Source organism: Glycine max, chromosome 1 (assembly GCF_000004515.6).
Source record: "Glycine max cultivar Williams 82 chromosome 1, Glycine_max_v4.0, whole genome shotgun sequence".
Classification (NCBI taxonomy): domain Eukaryota; kingdom Viridiplantae; phylum Streptophyta; class Magnoliopsida; order Fabales; family Fabaceae; genus Glycine; species Glycine max.
Window position 1 is genome coordinate 54,232,969 of NC_016088.4, and position 17,334 is coordinate 54,250,302.

Genomic DNA, 17,334 nt, shown 5'->3' on the forward strand with positions numbered 1-17,334 from the left:
TTTGTCCTAAGCGAGTATTAAGTTGCTTTCAAGTAGATTTTGCATATGATTTGTCCTGTTTCCCGTGCCCCTATATTGGAGTGATCAATCTACTCTACAAAATTTTTGGAACAAAACCTTACAAATGAAATCAAGCAGTTTCTGATATAATGGTTGAGTTTTATTCACTTGAATGAACTAAAACAAAAACAAACAAATAAAAAAATAAATAAATACGAAAACCCCACTTAGTCTGTCATCTTACCATATCTGAGTTGATTTTGTAGACGCTAGACATTGGAGTCTAAATAGTAGTAAATACCCGTCAGAAAAATCTAATTTTGCTGAATATATCTATAACTACTGAAAAAACCCGTGATGTAACATGTTTAGAGTCGCACTTTGGTTACCAATTTGATATATTATGAATGCAACGCCACTGTTTGACTCTACAGTGAGTTGTACAAAACGAGAATCATTATTATATATTGTGTGGTCAAATGACAATAGGCACTGATAACTAGCCACCGAAAGGAAGCAGTGGGATGCATGATATCTACGGCCAAAAATTCTAAAGTATCAATAAGAAATTGGCAGCAGTTTTTCCAATAACGTGCTTGGGAACTGCTGTGTCCGTGAATGGAGGGAGATCGTTAGTTGGAAAGAAACCCATGTTTGTGATTTCTATTCAAAATGACAATACAATAACGAGTCACATGATGTAACACCTTTCCCATCATGAACCTGTTGATTGGTATATCAATAGTAAGAAGGCAGGAGATCAGATGCTGTTTTGAGTAAGCAAACTTAGTGGAGTGTTTCACAGGATTTCCACTTCTCATTTTAGGAATTGAATAGATGGAAGAGAACAGGCTTCTTTAGTGTAAAGAATGCCGAAGTTAAAAAGAATATTTACAAAGATTTTTTTTACAGATCAATGGTATTTCTGCAGGAGATAATCTTACTCAAACTAACCAGAATTACTGTAAATAGTATAGTTCTCTTTGAATATTTAACGTAGTAGTATACTGAAAACCTGAATTTGATACAACTGTTGGAACAAATTGTTACTTTTGTTTCTGTTCTTTCGAAAATGTCATTGAAATAGTTCTATTATTTAAACGTCAAATGACTAATAGCGTATTATATATACTTGTTTCTATCTATTGGGTGTTTTGTATCCTTTTCATATGTCTCTAAAATATTCTTCTAAAATCCAGGAAAACAACAAGAATCATCTCCCTTTAGTTATACAATAAACAGTTTCCTTTTCTGCATTGAAGATTAAATTGAAGTTTTAAAATTAACCTACTAAATTGACAAAAAAGTATCATACACCAAGATTTAAATATTTGATCCAAACTGCGGCAAACTTGAATTTTTTTCTTCACAGCAAAAAAGAACTTGCATGTGATCTGTTACGTTCCACGGTTGGACAATTCATCTTATTTTACGAATATCCACTACGATAATGGTTTCCATACTGTGGATTGATTTCATGATTGATGGATTTGCGTGACAGCCTTTGCATAAAAATAAGCTGCAACAGTAGTACCCTTTGGAAACCCATTTGTCGTGAAGCAAATTAGAACCTCAATGAGCATAGTTTCTATTCCATGAGCATACCTTGTTGAAAACGAGAACAAGCTTTTTGACCTGCTGTAAATTTAAATGGTTACGCAATTTTCCAAAGTTATGCGGAGTATAACCATAAATGGGTCTGTGTTAGAAACACACAACATGAAAGAAGCTATTTTATTAACGGAAATTATTTTTAGTACGAATTTCATCCGTACCAATAGTAAGAAGTGAAATGTTATTAACTTCTATAGTTTTATTTAGCTTCCTGTGTATTTCTAGCCATCACGTGTACCATCTCTCATTCAGTGGTTGATTGCCAAACTTCGGTACCAAAAAGATAATTAATTAAGAGAAAAATAAAGATACTCGTATAGATATGTTAATTTTTTTTTTATGTTTAAATACTTGAACCGTTGCATGTAACCAAAAGAGGCGTTATAAAATGCTGTGAGACGGAGGAAAATGACTAGAGAAAGAACATAAGATTTACGTTAAAAGTGAATGCAGATCGAAAGAACCTTTTCTGTTATTTTTTACATGGACACTTGGAAGGGATTACCATAATAATATAGATGAAGCTAATTAAAGGGCAAGAGAAGAAGAAAATATGATAGGAGTACAGAGGGTGGCAGCAGTCACGTGAGGGAGAAGTAGAATTAAGAAAGGAGCTCCACCATGAACATGAACACATGGTATGAAAAACTCGAAAAGATAAAAGAGAATGTTGGTGCAAAGGTCAAGACGGAGACAAGTGAAAAACTAGCTTCGGGACCACCGGGAGAAAAGGAATTGTGATTTCATACACAGCTTTTTCCTCTCAAGTTTTTTGTGCTGTAAATATCAGCAACACGGTTTTGAAGTTGCCCCATCCCTGTGGCGTGGACAAAATGTACTACGCTGAACTACATACCATTCAGTCATACTTTAGTTCCCATCTGATGCTGATGGACCAGTAAGTCATATTATTCTATTCTATAACGCCTTTGCCAGCATATTTTCACCACTATCGTTTTTGGCATTAACCTAAATGCATTCTCAAGAATGACATGACTTGGCTCTAATTATTTTCGCCACCTTACAAAAACACCGGGTGGGGGGCTAGTTTGATTACCGTGTAGGTAAACTACTGTCTCCAGAGATTTTACATTTAAGGGCTTTAGTCCATTGTTGTTTATTAAGGTTTGGTATCAAAGTCACCTCATCTAACTCAACCCTAAAAGCTAGTTCATAGAGTAAGGGTTGTCCTCACCTTATATGCTCTATCTTGATACTATCTCTAGTCAATGTGAAACTTGAGTTTTTTTCTAATTCTATTAACATGATTAATTGCACATAACAAATATCACATACAATACACAATTATAGATTATATAAATAAATATTTATTTTTCTGAAGAAACACATGGCAGTCACCAAAATTTTTTCTTAAAGTAGCAACCTATAGTATGTAATTAAACCAAATACATAAAAAAAAGTCTCTCTTCAATAACAAATTACATAAAAAAAACACTTCCTAAGCAAAGTTTTCTAACTTGATAATTAGCAAACATATTCACTGCTAATGTATCTTGAAATCTAGTCCACTCTTCAATAGTTGAATAGTTGTGACATCATTTGTCACATTATTTTGAACTCTTTTTGTTGGTCGAGTTAACTCTTGATCAACAACAGAAAAAGCTCTCAATCTCGAGCCTCTGAAAGTTGAATAGTTTGTTGCTCATCTCTTATAAAATTGTATAACAAAAAAAAAACATTTATAATTTTTATTTATATCTTTATATCAAAAAATGAAGGAGTTCTTAATATAATTCATCTTTTTTTTTTCAATATCCCGAACGACCTTTCTACTGCATTTCGTGCACTTGTATGATGAAGATTAAATAATTCATTATAATTTTGAGGGGTGTTTCCAATTCACTCATTGAGATGATGTCTAATCCCTCAATATGGCACTAAAAATTCAGGACCATTAGTATATCTTGCATCCACAAGAAAGAACTTACTTACAATTGTTTAAAAAAATCATAGGCTTGAACTACATAAGTTACATAAAAATTTATTTACAAGAGATATTACCGGTTGAAATTTCAAGTTTATTTTGACGACGTAAAACATCTCATAATACTCGAGAATCTCCGGTAGACCCTTCCCACCCAGGCAACACATAACTAAACCTTAAATTTGGACCACAAGTTGCAAACACATTTACAGAGACATTAGCTTTTCTATTATGATATCTAGGCCTATCTGTAGGGGAAATTAACATCGAAATATGTGTCTCATCAAGTGTTTCAACACAATCCTACAAACAACACAACTTTATTAATATATTTAGTTTCTGAAAAATGTTTATAGTTAGTTAATCTAGCCTAAATATTGATAAACTTACCTTAAACCAACTTCATTTAATTGACTCTGAACCTTATAGGTTATATATATAAAACTTCAAATAGTATTTGCTCAGTTTCATTACATCTCTTAAGACATTATTGAATTGTCTACTAATTATTTCTTTAGATCTGCAATAATCTAAATGTGCAACCCTATACTTAAGGTTGTGAGCAAGGATATGTAAAAACATCGTCATCGCTTCAGTTATTGAAACATTTCTTATTCTTACTAATCCATTGCCTTCTTGTAAAATTCTACAAAGCTTGAAAAATGCATTCTTATTAACCCTTAATGAGACGATTAAGGTGACTGTGACATTCCAATTCCCAATTGCGGGTTGGTTCCTTAACAAAATGATTGTTATGATATCATGCTACTACACCCATAATCATATAAACGGCACAAGCAGAAACAATTTTAATTATCTTCTTAACTTCCTCTCTTTTACATTTTCTTGAAGTAATTACGATGTCAACTATGTTAGCATTCATTTCTTCCCACTCCAAACTCCTATAAAATTGTCAAATATGTAGTTTCTAAAAGATTAGTAATTACAAGCCAAGGATCATTTCCTAATTAAAAGAATGCAATCCAAAGTCCAAACTAGCAGGATCCAAAGAAAATCAAACTTCATAACACAGAACAATAAAAAATCCTTCAATATTAAACCATTCCTCAAGCCTAATGAAGCAAACCCAAACAAAGTTATACTAAATAAGATTAAAAATAAAGTTATATTAAAGAAGATTAAAAATAATAATAAGTTATACGAAACAGAATATAAAATTACTATAAAGATATAGTTTTTAAAAGAATATAAAATTTATTGGTGTTAACACATAATTTATTATGTGTCAGGTTATTGGTGGAATTGTCATAGTCATAATGTTACCTCTGGTAGCAATAGCTACAAAATCTGCTTCATTTGTATTCACACACTCAGAATTAGCCCCTAAATCAGCAGGAGTATCAAGCAAACCAAATGCAGTCATTCTAACATTTCTTGGCAGCCAGTATTCTCTCTATGGCTATGATGTTGCAGTACATTTAACTGAAGAAACCAAAGGTGCAGACAAGAACGGACCTATTGTCATTAGAATAGGAAAATTCAACTTCTTTGAATACTAAATTATGTGATTGAATTCTATGCAGTTTTTTGTCATTAGAATAGGAATTTCCTCTACCTCAGTCATTTCGCACTCCTCCCTCATAACTAAAAAAAAAAAAAAAAGAAGCCTGGCAAAACAGAGCAAATGTCTATTGCCATTACACTCTTATTTAATTAAATTTTATATACATTTTTTAAATTACTAGTTTCATTAACAAAGGGGAGTGACAATGGACACAAGGGAATGGCAACACTCATTCCCATTAACAGAATATCAACCACAACATATATTTTATCTTTTACCCCTAATCAACAACAGGCTTTGTACTCTATGTTCGATTGTTTCAAATAATAATAATGAATACCAGAGCACGTTTGTAGCCTTTGCAAAATGAAATTGAACCAAACTGGAAAACGGTTCTCCCTTAATTTAACTAAACTAGAATTTGCAAAAACTGAACAGAATCGTTTCTTTCATTCAGTACACTGTTAAAAATGGTCCAGTTTTTAAACTCCCAATTCAGTTTAGTTCATAATTTGATCAGCTTATTGAATTCCAACTCCTGCCCCAAGCAGAAACCAGATTAATTACTTGACTAATTTGTTTAATAATTAGTACCAAAAGGGTAGGAAATTTCTATACACAAGTGGACTGTTGAGAACAGATTTTCAACTTTCAATGTTTAGAGTCAGAAAACTTTCCCATGAAAAGGTTTTTGCTAGAAAAAGAAAAAAAAAATGTAAAGTTAATACAAAGAACCTGGAAATTGCACAAAAAAAAAATTAATTTTCAGGGGAAAGGACATTTGGAGTTTTGACAAAGATTAATCTTATAGACAAGGGTACTGACGCAGCTGAGGTAAGCATTCACTTGCTGCAAGGTTTTCCTTTTCCTTGGGAAAAGTCTTTCCTTCATGTTGTCCTTTGACCAAGAACTTAGCACGGGAAAAGTTATTTTGTAGTTTCAGAAAATTAAGCAATGCAGACATCTTGCTTCCAGAATGGGCTTTGTGCATCTAGGAAAGGTGCTATCTAAGGTATGCAGAATTGTGGTCCTAGTAGAAGGTGTTACTTGAAAATTGAAATTCAATGGATGCATTGACTCTTGGGATGCAACCGATTGTTTCCAAATTGCTGAGTTGATTATCGTCCTTATTTTTTTTTTTTTTTTTTTGTTAAATATATGTTTAAATTTTCAACATTTGGAATCTGACATCAAGGCTCGGATCCCAGGCCTACAATCACTCATTAACAATACTATCATTGACTGGAGATAGAATTAAACCGTATTGGAAACCCTATTGCTACTGATACTGGTGTAAGCCACATCATTTACCCCACCCCTAACAACTGATATAATTTTTTTAAATTGTAACCTTCTCATAAGTACTACTCTTCATGATTAGGTTATCAACTAGTGGTGCTTTTGTAGATCAAAAGTTAGCAATCATCCGAGACAAGTGCACAAATGCAGAGATATACAGAGATGAAAAGAAAGAGACAAACAAATCATCAAAAGCCAAACCCTAGATAAAAAAACAAAATCAACAAAATTAAATAACAAAACACATTAACAAAAATCAGAGACACAATACGAACATATGAACTCACCATGAGAGTGAAAGCATAAACCACCATGAGAGAGTGAGAGCGTGAACCACTGTGTGAGAGAAAGTGAGAACACACTTTGAACCACCACGCAAGAGTGTGAACCACCATGAGAGAGTGAGAGGGGTGAATTGTTGCACGAGAGAGTGAGAACACAATTTGAATCACCACACAAGAGTAGAGCGAGTTCCAAGCATGGAGTTGAGAGACGATGAGAGTGAAAGAGTGAGTTGAGCGTGGAGTCACGAGGCGATGAGAGTGAGTTAGGGGCGTGGAATTTCAAATTTTCTATTTTTTGGTAGTATTTTAAATTCCATTGATTTAGTACAATTAATTGCCCCATAAAAATACCAGCATTTTAATTTCCTTTTAAATAATTTTTACAAACAAGTCATTTCAACCAAGAGAATTTTAATTGTCCAATTAAAATGAATCACCCGGTTGAATTGACATATCCAAAAGCATGGTAAGGGTTCAGAGAATACTTTCGGGAAAGCAAAAATAATATCTATGGACAAGAACTTAGGTAGAATGCCACCACAAAAACTAGTATTTTTTTTAACACACAAAAGTTACTGTACTTGGAACTTGGAAGTCTAAGACCTTATAGATCTCACAGTAGAATCTCGTCCTTTCAATATGAAATATGAAACTCAAGTCACGCCCACACGGGTTGGCTATATGCACAATCCCGATGACTAGTCCCAAGCAAACATTGGAATGTAGATGTCACCACCCACACTGCTCATTCGTAGCTAAGAAATATGGTAAAATACTCTAATACCAATTAATAAGAATCTTGAAATAACCACTCCACAAAAGTTCATTGTTGTAATTAGAAGCCCAAAGTCTGATAACTCCCATACTAGAATCTTATAATGTTGGACGTGTCCTTACCTTGCAATGGGATCCTAACACTATTCCATCAACATAGTAATTATGTTGCTTTCCATGTATTCCTTGGAATGATAATAACGAAATCACACCTTACCTAGCGCGCACAGTACAGAAAATTGAATGAAAATATTTTATATGATTGATAGAATTGAATATAAAATTGCAACACAATAATATTAAAAGTAAAATTCTAATCTCTTTCACAGAGAAAACAGGGAAAGGAAAGAAATAATGCAAAAAAAGTTTAGAGAATAATACTAGTAGACATTTTTTTTTACTGCAGACATAAGTTACAGAGAATTGGGTTTATATCTTTTTATTATGTTTAGTATAACAAGTAGCAATTTCCAGAGCAAAGCTAGAAATGGCGAAAGAGGCCTGTGCCTCAATGCTGGACGAGTTCAATACCATAGTACAAACGACCAAAAATGCAAAACAAAACCAAGGTACCTGCGCCAGCTCCCCCTCTCCCCGATCCAAGAACAGAGATAGAGCAAAACTTGAAATCGCTATTCCTTAAGCCGAGGAAGGGGAAACTAGGAAGAAGTGTGGGAGAGGTTCATCTGAAACCATAATAACACCAACATTGGTTAGCCCATAAAGTACCAAAGCATGTCTTTCCTCAGACAAAAGTAAAACTACCAATCATTTAAATAAAAGGTGTATACCTAATAAATAGCTCTACCAGGGTAAATTCTTAATTGTAATGTAACATCAAGGATACAATATAACTAAATAATAAAGCTTGATAATCAGTGTTGTGCCCATTGAATATCCTTGATGTTGATCCCTTCCTTGACCATTTCATAAAGCGGACTCATTTCCCTCAACTTCTCCACCTGCTGAACGGTGAGCTCAACCGCCCTATCAATCTCGGCCTCTGTAGTGAACCTCCCAATTCCAAACCTAATAGAAGTGTGAGCCATGTCCTCCTCAACTCCCAACGCCCTCAACACATACGAAGGCTCCAAACTAGCACTAGTGCAGGCACTGCCACTGGACACAGCCACCTCCTTCAAACCCATGAGCAAGCTCTCCCCTTCAACATAAGCAAATGACAAATTCAAATTCCCCACATAGCGCCTCTCCAAGCTCCCATTCACCACCACCCCATCAAGCTTCTCTCTAATCCCATTAAGCAGCCTCTGCTGCAAAGCAGAAATCCTCTTCTCATCATACTCCATCTCGTTCTTCGCCACCTCACACGCGGAACCCATCCCCACAACCAAAGGAGTGGGAACAGTCCCACTCCTAATTCCCCTCTCTTGCCCACCCCCATTCATCTGAGGCTCAACCCTAATCCTGGGCCTCCTACGCATATACAAAGCCCCAACCCCCTTAGGGCCATAAATCTTATGCCCACTCAATGACATCAAACTCACATTCCACTTCTCCACATCAATGGGAATCTTCCCCAAAGCCTGAGCTGCATCAGTGTGGAAAGGCACATTAAACTCCTTGCAAATCCTCCCAATTCTCTCCATCGGTTGAACCACTCCAATTTCATTGTTCACCGCCATAACCGAAACGAGACCGGTATCAGGCCTAATCGCAGCCCTAAGCTTATCCAAATCAATCAACCCGTCAGATTCAACGGGAAGATAGGTAACATCGAAACCCTCCTGCTGAAGGTGGCGGCAGGAGTCGAGGACGCACTTGTGCTCCGTTTGCGTGGTTATGACGTGGCGCTTCTTGTCCTTGTAGAAGTGCATGACGCCCTTGACGGAGATGTTGTTGGACTCGGTGGCGCCGGAGGTGAAGACTATCTCCTTGGGGGAAGCGCCGATGAGGGAAGCGACCTGAGCGCGCGCGTGCTCCACGGCCTCGTCGGATTCCCAGCCGTAGAAGTGGGTGCGAGAGTGAGGGTTTCCGTAGCGAGAGATGTAGAAAGGGAGCATCGCGTCAAGTACGCGCGGGTCCACCGGAGATGTTGCCTGCACGTCCAGGTAAAGGGGTCTTCCGGAGATTCGAACGCCCTTCATCGTCATTCCCAAAGAGTTGGAGTTGTTCCCATCGTGTTCCGGCACTGCCGCCGCCGCCGCCGTGGATAGGAGCTGGCGGCGGAGGTTTTGGGCTGATTTTGTGATTTGGTGACGGAGATTGGAAGCAATTAGCTTAGAGGTCATTGAATCGGTGAGGTTTGTGCGATGGATTAGTCTCACTAGCTATTTCCTGCTTATCGGTTTGGTGAAGAATAAGAAAATGAAAGACGAAGAGAAAAACCTAATTATTATTCGGATTTGATTTGGGGCTTTTGAAGATAAAGACGAACAGAGGGAATCTGACGGTGGAGAATTAGTTGAGTGTAACCGACTTAACTTATCTATTATATGATCGCGGATGGGGTTTGACAGTGGACGACGTCGTTTTGCCTTTTTTCCAATCTATAAATATGACTTTCTCACTCAGATGCCATTGCCATTTGCAGTTTTGGCATAAAAAGTTATTTTCCTCTAACTTCTGGTTGCTTGCTTCTTGGTAGGAAGTGAGGACGCCATCACATCCAAAATCGTTCAAGTCCCAGAACCCAGTTTCTTCCTGGTATGTGCTTTGTTAGTATTATTACTCGTAATATTCACCAATTTTTTATTTATTTCACTTTTGATATAAAGTTGTAATATAATTTATCTTTGACGTATATGTGTAAAGTACTATTAAATGTAAAAATTAACATAATATTTTCTTAAGAAATGAAATGCCTTTAGTTAAAAATTATAATGTTTTTAAAGTTTTTTTTTAAAAAATTCTTATATGATTTAACAGTCCATGCATTGGCTATCGGTGTAAAAAGTTCTATCATAAACTATTAAATATAATAAATTTATTAATTTTTATAATAATTATCTTAAAATTACAATAATAATTTCTAATTTTTTGACAATATAAAATTTTCTAGACAGTCAATACATAAAAATAAAACTATTTGATAAAAATGGTTTGTTTAAAACTTTTCAAAACATTTTTTTCTATTTTTGTAGACTGAAAAAAAAGAAGCAAAATAAATTAATTCCAAAAACTTATGAATATAGTAATATAGAAACAAAAATAGATGAAAGGTATATACACTAAAGTTAAAAAAAAAAAAACAAAAAGTTGTGCTAAAAAATAAAGAGTTATCAAGTGAGGAGATGATTCGGGTAAAAATAATCTGAAAATTAAACACATTGCAATTATTTTAATTCAATTTTAGAGCAAATAAAGTAATTAATTGAATTAGTCTCACCTAAACTTTTTTTTGTACCAAAAAAAACAATTGATTTGGATTATATATTTAAATTTCAATTTAATATTTCAGTTTGGTTAAAGAACGCCTTTTTTTATTTTTCAATGTAATTGCACTTTTGTTATCTTTTTTTTTTATTTTTCAATGTAAATGCACTCTCAGCAATTATTTATTCTTGGTCATACATGCTTGTAATGTTATTCTCTCCAACTGTTTTGGCTTCAGAATACGAATACGTTTTTGCTCTTTCCATTGTTGCCTGCTGATAATTTGAATTAGAAATTTATAACATTGATAGATATAGCCAAATTTCATGATGAGTACACTTAACAGTTGTGGTCTAGATTTTTGTAAACTATGATCCGTGGACCGTGTGGATTACACAGTACTGTTAAAAATATTTGTTCTCGTAAGTGCTTTTCTTAGAGTGGGTCTGGTCTGAGTAATATATTTGAATCTTGAATTAGCAGTTGTTTGACGAAATTTGCTGGAGAATTTTTTTTAACTCTTTTTCTGTGTCCAAGAGCATCTTTAATGATGTTTATATAAGCAATCTAATTATGTCACCTCAATCTTAAACAACTTAATTAAATTTCTTTACATTGGGTATGTTTATTAATAAGCTACTTACAAATATTATATTTTCTCTATTATATTTAATATAAAGTTAAACATCAATAATGATTTTTTATATAAACAATTTTTTCTAATTTTAAACAATGACATACTATAAGTTATAATTTTTTTTGTTAAACAAGTCTCATTGTAGATGCTCTAATAACTATCAACGTTTTGGGCAGGTATATAGGAAAAATGGCAAAATTTTGAGGCTCAACTGAGGAATTCGACATGCAAAGACTTCAAGGTGAATCTCTTCAAATATGTGTTCTACTTGGCGTTTGTATCTGGATGGTTTAACTAGTTCAACATTCTCGTGAGAAAAAAAGATCCTATGGTGAAGCGACAACAGCTGACAATGAGGTTGTGAAGTTAGGGAGGAAAGACCCCCATCCTAACGTGGAGCAATCATCTATCTTAGATGCAACAAGGGACAAGGAGGAAACGGATGAAGAACAAAACGAGCATGAAAAGCAAAAGAAGACCGATAATGTTACTGGTATGGAAAATGAGATCCTAAAGCAAAAGAATGAGCAGAATAACAACGAAGAAAAATCTGAGCATAGAAAGGATCCAGTAGATCAAGACACTGAAGAGAATTCGGTGACCAACAAGAAGGAAAGTCAGACAATGAGCATAAGGCAATCAAGGAGAGTGATAGTGTAACAAAGGAGAATGAAGACGACAAAAATAAGGTGGAAGAGGACAATCAAAGTAAAGAGATTAGTGAGGATAAAAACGAGACAGGAAAAGAAGAGACGAGAGAAACAAAGACAGATAATGAGGAGGATGAAGAGATCAATCAAAACAAAATAGAAGCAAAGGAACATATGGAGGAATCACAAGCAAGAAGATAAAGAGGAGAGTATTACAACACAAAATGATCAGATTCGGGAAGTGGATTCATTCGAAGATCGAGTTCAGGATAAAAACAGTGAAAGGAACAATGAGGAGGCTGAGGAGGAAAATTATGCCTCCAATGAAGGTTTGAACAAGACAAAAAAATCTGACAGAAGAGAAAACAATGAATTTGAGTTGGAGTCTCAAACAAATGGTACCGAACTAGTTCATGTTCATCTAAAGGAGAGGGTCTGAAATGCAACACAACCAAAAACTACACAAATGACTAATTCTGTTGTCACAATAACCAACCAAGGAAATGGTAGCTAGTGAGAATCAAGCTGAGAAAAAGAATGATTCACAAAAAAGTTCCATTACTGACTCAGATAAGCGGGAGCAAGAGCCTAATAAGCCTCCGAGTGATCATGTAGAAGCTCTTCACTTGCATAATGGTACTAACACAACATCAAATAGAACTGAAAAACAGCTTGAAACATCTGAAAATTCCAAGGTAAAGGACTCAATTTTCCACAATAAAACGTTGTCAGATGCTGCAGTGGAACAAGTTGATTCCATCTTAACAAATTCATCAGGAGCTCATGAGAGAAATGTGACTAATGGAGAATATAGTGGCAAAGCAAATGCTAATTAATGACAATGGTCATGATGAACCAGGCAGTGCTTCTGATTCTTCTATTGTTGAAGGAAAAGATGCGTCTTCGAGGAATAATCATGACGTCGGGCAGGTTGAGAATGAGAACATTGATTCAGGTAAAAATGTATATAGAGCTCATAATGAACCAGTTGAATCACAGAAAGAGAAAGAAGAATTAACACATTGACCAGAGATGATCATAACAATCCAAAATGGAATTATCAAGGCAGTTTTTAATTCTACAAATGATTAGGATGAGGTCATGTGAAATAGTATGTTGATCTTCGTCAGGAACAAATACAACAATCATTCACAATGATATTGTTCCCACGAAGTGATACTGATAATTCAAATAAATCAATTGTATCATGCTTCTTCTTCTTTAAATCTTACTCTTTTTTTTTTTTGTTTTGGTTAAGAGATGTATTGTTATTTGGCCAACATGAAGAACAATACATCTTCATGTGGCCAATACGTATCAAATTTATAGTAGAATAGTGTAATGCTACATATTGACCATATTCTATTATGAATTTCACCTATTATTTTATAAATATATTTAATATCTAGGAAATTAAAAAAAACATTTTCAATACTTACTATATAGAGAAAATAAGACGTTGTAAGATTTAAATTATTCATACTACTTTCTTTCTATGATTATTGATTTTTAGCCTTTTTTTCTCCAAAACAATTGATGTCTAGAAATTCAAAACTTAATTAATTTGTTCCTCAACTTCTATTTTAACCATAGTAAAAAAAATTATATTTTGGCATATACATACACAAAATTAATATTTATTTTATACATTAAAATTTATAATAAATAAATATTTTTAATACCTAAATTATAATTTAAATATAAATAAATTTAACATAGAAATAATGTTATATTTGTGATAAATAATTTATGTTGGGATATATTTTTAATTGTTGATAACTTAAAAAAAAGATCAAGTTAGAACTAAGGATTTTGATATTGATTGATTGAAATAAACATGTTAAATTGTTCGATTGACATTAAAAACACTAGAAAATATATCTTATACATATTAGGAGTTTATTTGAATTTTAGAGATAAAATATGTATTTGAAATTTACTTTTGATATATATCTTATTAAATCATTTAGTTGATATTAAAAGTATAAAAAGTATAAGAAGATATTAGATGCTGTTCAGTTAGAAGAATAAAGTCAACAACCTTATGAGACGAGAAAATTCAAATCAAGATACATGTGATAGACACAGTCAACAATAACCGTTAATACTCCCTCCTCACAAATTGATTGATGTTATTTAAGATTTCTTCTCACGTATTAAGAAAAAAAATATCTCAAGAAAATTGTGTTTACTAAATTATTCTTATTCTTTTTCAATAAATATATTATTATCTCTTTTAAGATAATAATATATATTAGAAGAATAAATAGAATAAATATTTGAGAATTTAATTGAAAAGTGAAAATATCAGTGAATTTAATTTTTTTAAAGACGAAAACTAAAATTATTTTGGGAGAAAAAGAATAATTATTATAATAATTATTTTTAAATAATAATAAAAGGATAAATTAAATAGTAGTGTATTTTTTATAAGAACGGGAATACACAATCTAAAGATTAATTACATCTCCTTTTTAAAAAAATAATTACACCTAATAACTTTAAAGATCACATCAAGTATGATATCTTTTGGAAATCACACTATTAAATAATGACATATAAGTTGAATCTTTTTTTTTTTGCCTCATTATAATTATTATTTTAGATTATTTTATATTGACCTAGAAAAATCGATCAATCAATATTATATAAAACACAAATTTAACTTAAGGATGTCCTTTTTTTTCATTCCAAATTTAACTCACATTAATTATGTAATTAAATTTTTTAATATATAATATATTTTTTTTCATGAATATTGAAAGTTTAAAATGAAAATAATTACTGTCAATTACAAAAATAATTGATTCGTTGCCTTTATATAAAAATACCTGAATAATTGCTGATAATTGTTAAACTACCTGAAATTTTAAAAAGTTAAAACTGTTACTCAAGTGCTATCATCTTGTCATTAAACGAAAATCGAAAGCGACAAACAAGAAAACTGAGCAAAATATGTATAGTTTATTGAGCAATGGTGAAGTTGTTCTAACTTGTAATTAAGGATTCAAATTCTGTAGACTATAGTAACTCCAAAAGGGTGGGTTGTCATTTGCATCAAAACACGGATTATTTTTCTTTGGCCGGTCGTAATGCTCTGCTTGGCGTCACTGCAATCACCCAAGTCATTTCTAGAAACAACTAGAGACGGGACTTTTCCCCGAATGTGCCCAATTGTCCTAAATACACGGCTACACCCGTGACAATTTTATAGTATATATTCTTCATTTCATGAAACATAAAAATAAAAATAAAAATATCATGACCACCTAAGTAAAGGAATAAAAATTAAACCACCAGAATTGAGAAATGCGTAACGTTTTTGCCTTCACAGGAAAAAAAAATACTGGATATTATGCAAGGCCTGATTGTGGTCCAGGAATGAAGCTTGAAACAGAAGCACATCTACCGTATAGGGCGAATCAATTCAATTGTCATGTTCCATGCAAATTCGCGTGATTCGGTTCCTTTCTGATGGCGGAAAACGAGGGATTAGTTAGTTCCTTCAATAATAAATCAACTTATTTTTAGGTGGAAACTGAGAAATTAAACTATGTTTAATCGCCCTTAAAATTTTGTTTACAAAAAATAGTACTATTATTTATCTTGTCCTGTATGTATTCTATATTTCTAAATTATTGTATTCTTAATCATAATTTTAAATTACGATCTATGATCATTAGGGCAAATTAATAAGATGGTAATCGCAATTTAAAATGATGATCCTAACGTTAAAAAAAGGAGTGGTGAAATGAATGCAATAGTAGAGGATGGGAAAAGGTAGAAAGGAAAAAGAGATGAGAAGTGACAAGGTTAGAAGGCGTTGAGTTGATCTTGATGAGCAACGACACCCAGGGAATAGACCACATCCTCCCTGTTCCATCCCCCACGCAGCAAAACCAAGGACAACACTCTGACGTGCCACGCCATTGCCTCTTTGTCATTGAATTTCAACTTGTTCTCTTCTTCCACCGCCATCATCTCCCCTATCTCCTCTTCCGTCCACCCTCCCTCGCGTAATTTCCACACCAATCTCTCCAGACACCCTCCCAGCTCCCCCTTCTCGCCGCCCCACCACCACCACCCCCCGCACCGCCCGTTCGCCACCTCCGACCAGAACCTCACCCTCCTCGCCTCCTTTGCCGCCCACACCGGCTCCTCCGGCCCCCGCGCCAGAAACTCCCGAAAAAACCCCGCCACATCAAAGCTCAGCAAGCGAACATCACCTTCGTTGTCGACGTAAAAAACAGGGTTCCCGGCCGCGTCGGGGGAGGAGGGAATGTAACAATGGCGGTAAATCGGAACGAGCGGCGGTGCATCATGCAACAATCGGGCAATGAGTCGGGTCGGGTCGGGCGGTGCTGGACCCCACGAAGGTGGCCAGAAGGGCCCGTTGGAGACGCGACGCAGAATCGATGAGGCGGGGAGGTTGAGGAGAATTTGGAGTTGCTGTGTCGATGAGGAACGCCAATTGGGGAAGCCTTGGGAAACGGGAAGGCCTTGTTGGAGGATCGCGCGTAGGTCCGGTGGGAAGGAGAATTTCAATTTGGATTCGATGTTTGAGAATTCTGCGTCGGAGAGTCCTTCGTCGATTACCACCTTCGAGGCTTTGAGGCAATTAAGGAGGTCGCTGGCGTACGCTGCGAATGAAAAACATATTCGCTTCTTCGGCCTTGGAGGTTTCGATTTCGCTTTGTGGTCAAGGGTGCCCGTGGCCATGGCCATTCTCTCTCAATTGTATCTAGAGGAAGAGAGTTGCATTAGAAATACCCCTGTTATTTGTCTTTTAGGTAAGAGTGCTAATAGAGAAAGGATTGCAAACCATACCATATAATATAATATAATGCCCATTCGTGGCATTTTAATATTAAATTATAAATGATTCTCTGATAGGATAGAGGAAGATTTTTACCCTTTTATATAGAATGACCTTACTTACTATAAATCAATTTAATTCTACAGTTGGATTAATTGGAAGATTCGGATGTACTTATGTATCCTTGCTAAAATGGATGGTATTGAATATGTAATTTCCATGTTGGCTTAATTAATTTGATTATGACCCGGGATCCCCATTCTCTACTCACTGCTTCATAAAGTCAAACTATAAAAGTCATGAATTTCAATTCAATACTTCCCATATTCCACCAAAAAGTCCGGATCACAAATTTTATGCACTAAATGTACACAATTTTTTTTATTAAACTAAGCCTTTAAATATGCTTCTGAAAATGACATTAATTACAAAACTATTCAATTAATATAATAATATA

At 34.4% G+C, this 17,334-nt stretch overlaps 2 protein-coding genes and 1 long non-coding RNA gene across 3 annotated transcripts; 1 reads left to right on the top strand and 2 right to left on the bottom strand.

Moving 5' to 3' along the window:
* Positions 1-7,807: 7,807 nt before the first annotated feature.
* Positions 7,808-9,916, bottom strand: LOC100785725 (cysteine desulfurase, mitochondrial). Its single transcript, XM_003517319.5, has 2 exons — positions 8,233-9,916; positions 7,808-8,127 (listed from the first exon to the last, which is right to left on the bottom strand). The coding sequence occupies exon 1, from the start codon at positions 9,688-9,690 to the stop codon at positions 8,317-8,319; it is 1,374 nt and encodes a 457-aa protein (XP_003517367.1). The 5' UTR covers positions 9,691-9,916; the 3' UTR covers positions 7,808-8,127; positions 8,233-8,316.
* Positions 9,917-9,943: 27 nt separating this feature from the next.
* On the top strand, positions 9,944-13,454 carry LOC121175100 (uncharacterized). Its single transcript, XR_005892150.1, has 2 exons — positions 9,944-10,105; positions 11,588-13,454. It is a non-coding gene; the product is annotated as an uncharacterized lncRNA (long non-coding RNA).
* A 1,834-nt stretch (positions 13,455-15,288) lies between these two features.
* On the bottom strand, positions 15,289-16,981 carry LOC102669011 (uncharacterized). Its single transcript, XM_014776396.3, has 2 exons — positions 15,871-16,981; positions 15,289-15,532 (listed from the first exon to the last, which is right to left on the bottom strand). Exon 1 carries the CDS (start codon positions 16,784-16,786, stop codon positions 15,875-15,877), a length of 912 nt encoding a protein of 303 aa, XP_014631882.3. The 5' UTR covers positions 16,787-16,981; the 3' UTR covers positions 15,289-15,532; positions 15,871-15,874.
* Positions 16,982-17,334: the final 353 nt, after the last annotated feature.

What these genes read in the sequence shown, in the direction of transcription:
- LOC100785725 (XM_003517319.5), bottom strand. Translation starts at nt 9,690, where the DNA reads ATGACCTCTAAGCTAATTGCTTCCAATCTCCGTCACCAAATCACAAAA.
- LOC102669011 (XM_014776396.3), bottom strand. Translation starts at nt 16,786, where the DNA reads ATGGCCATGGCCACGGGCACCCTTGACCACAAAGCGAAATCGAAACCT.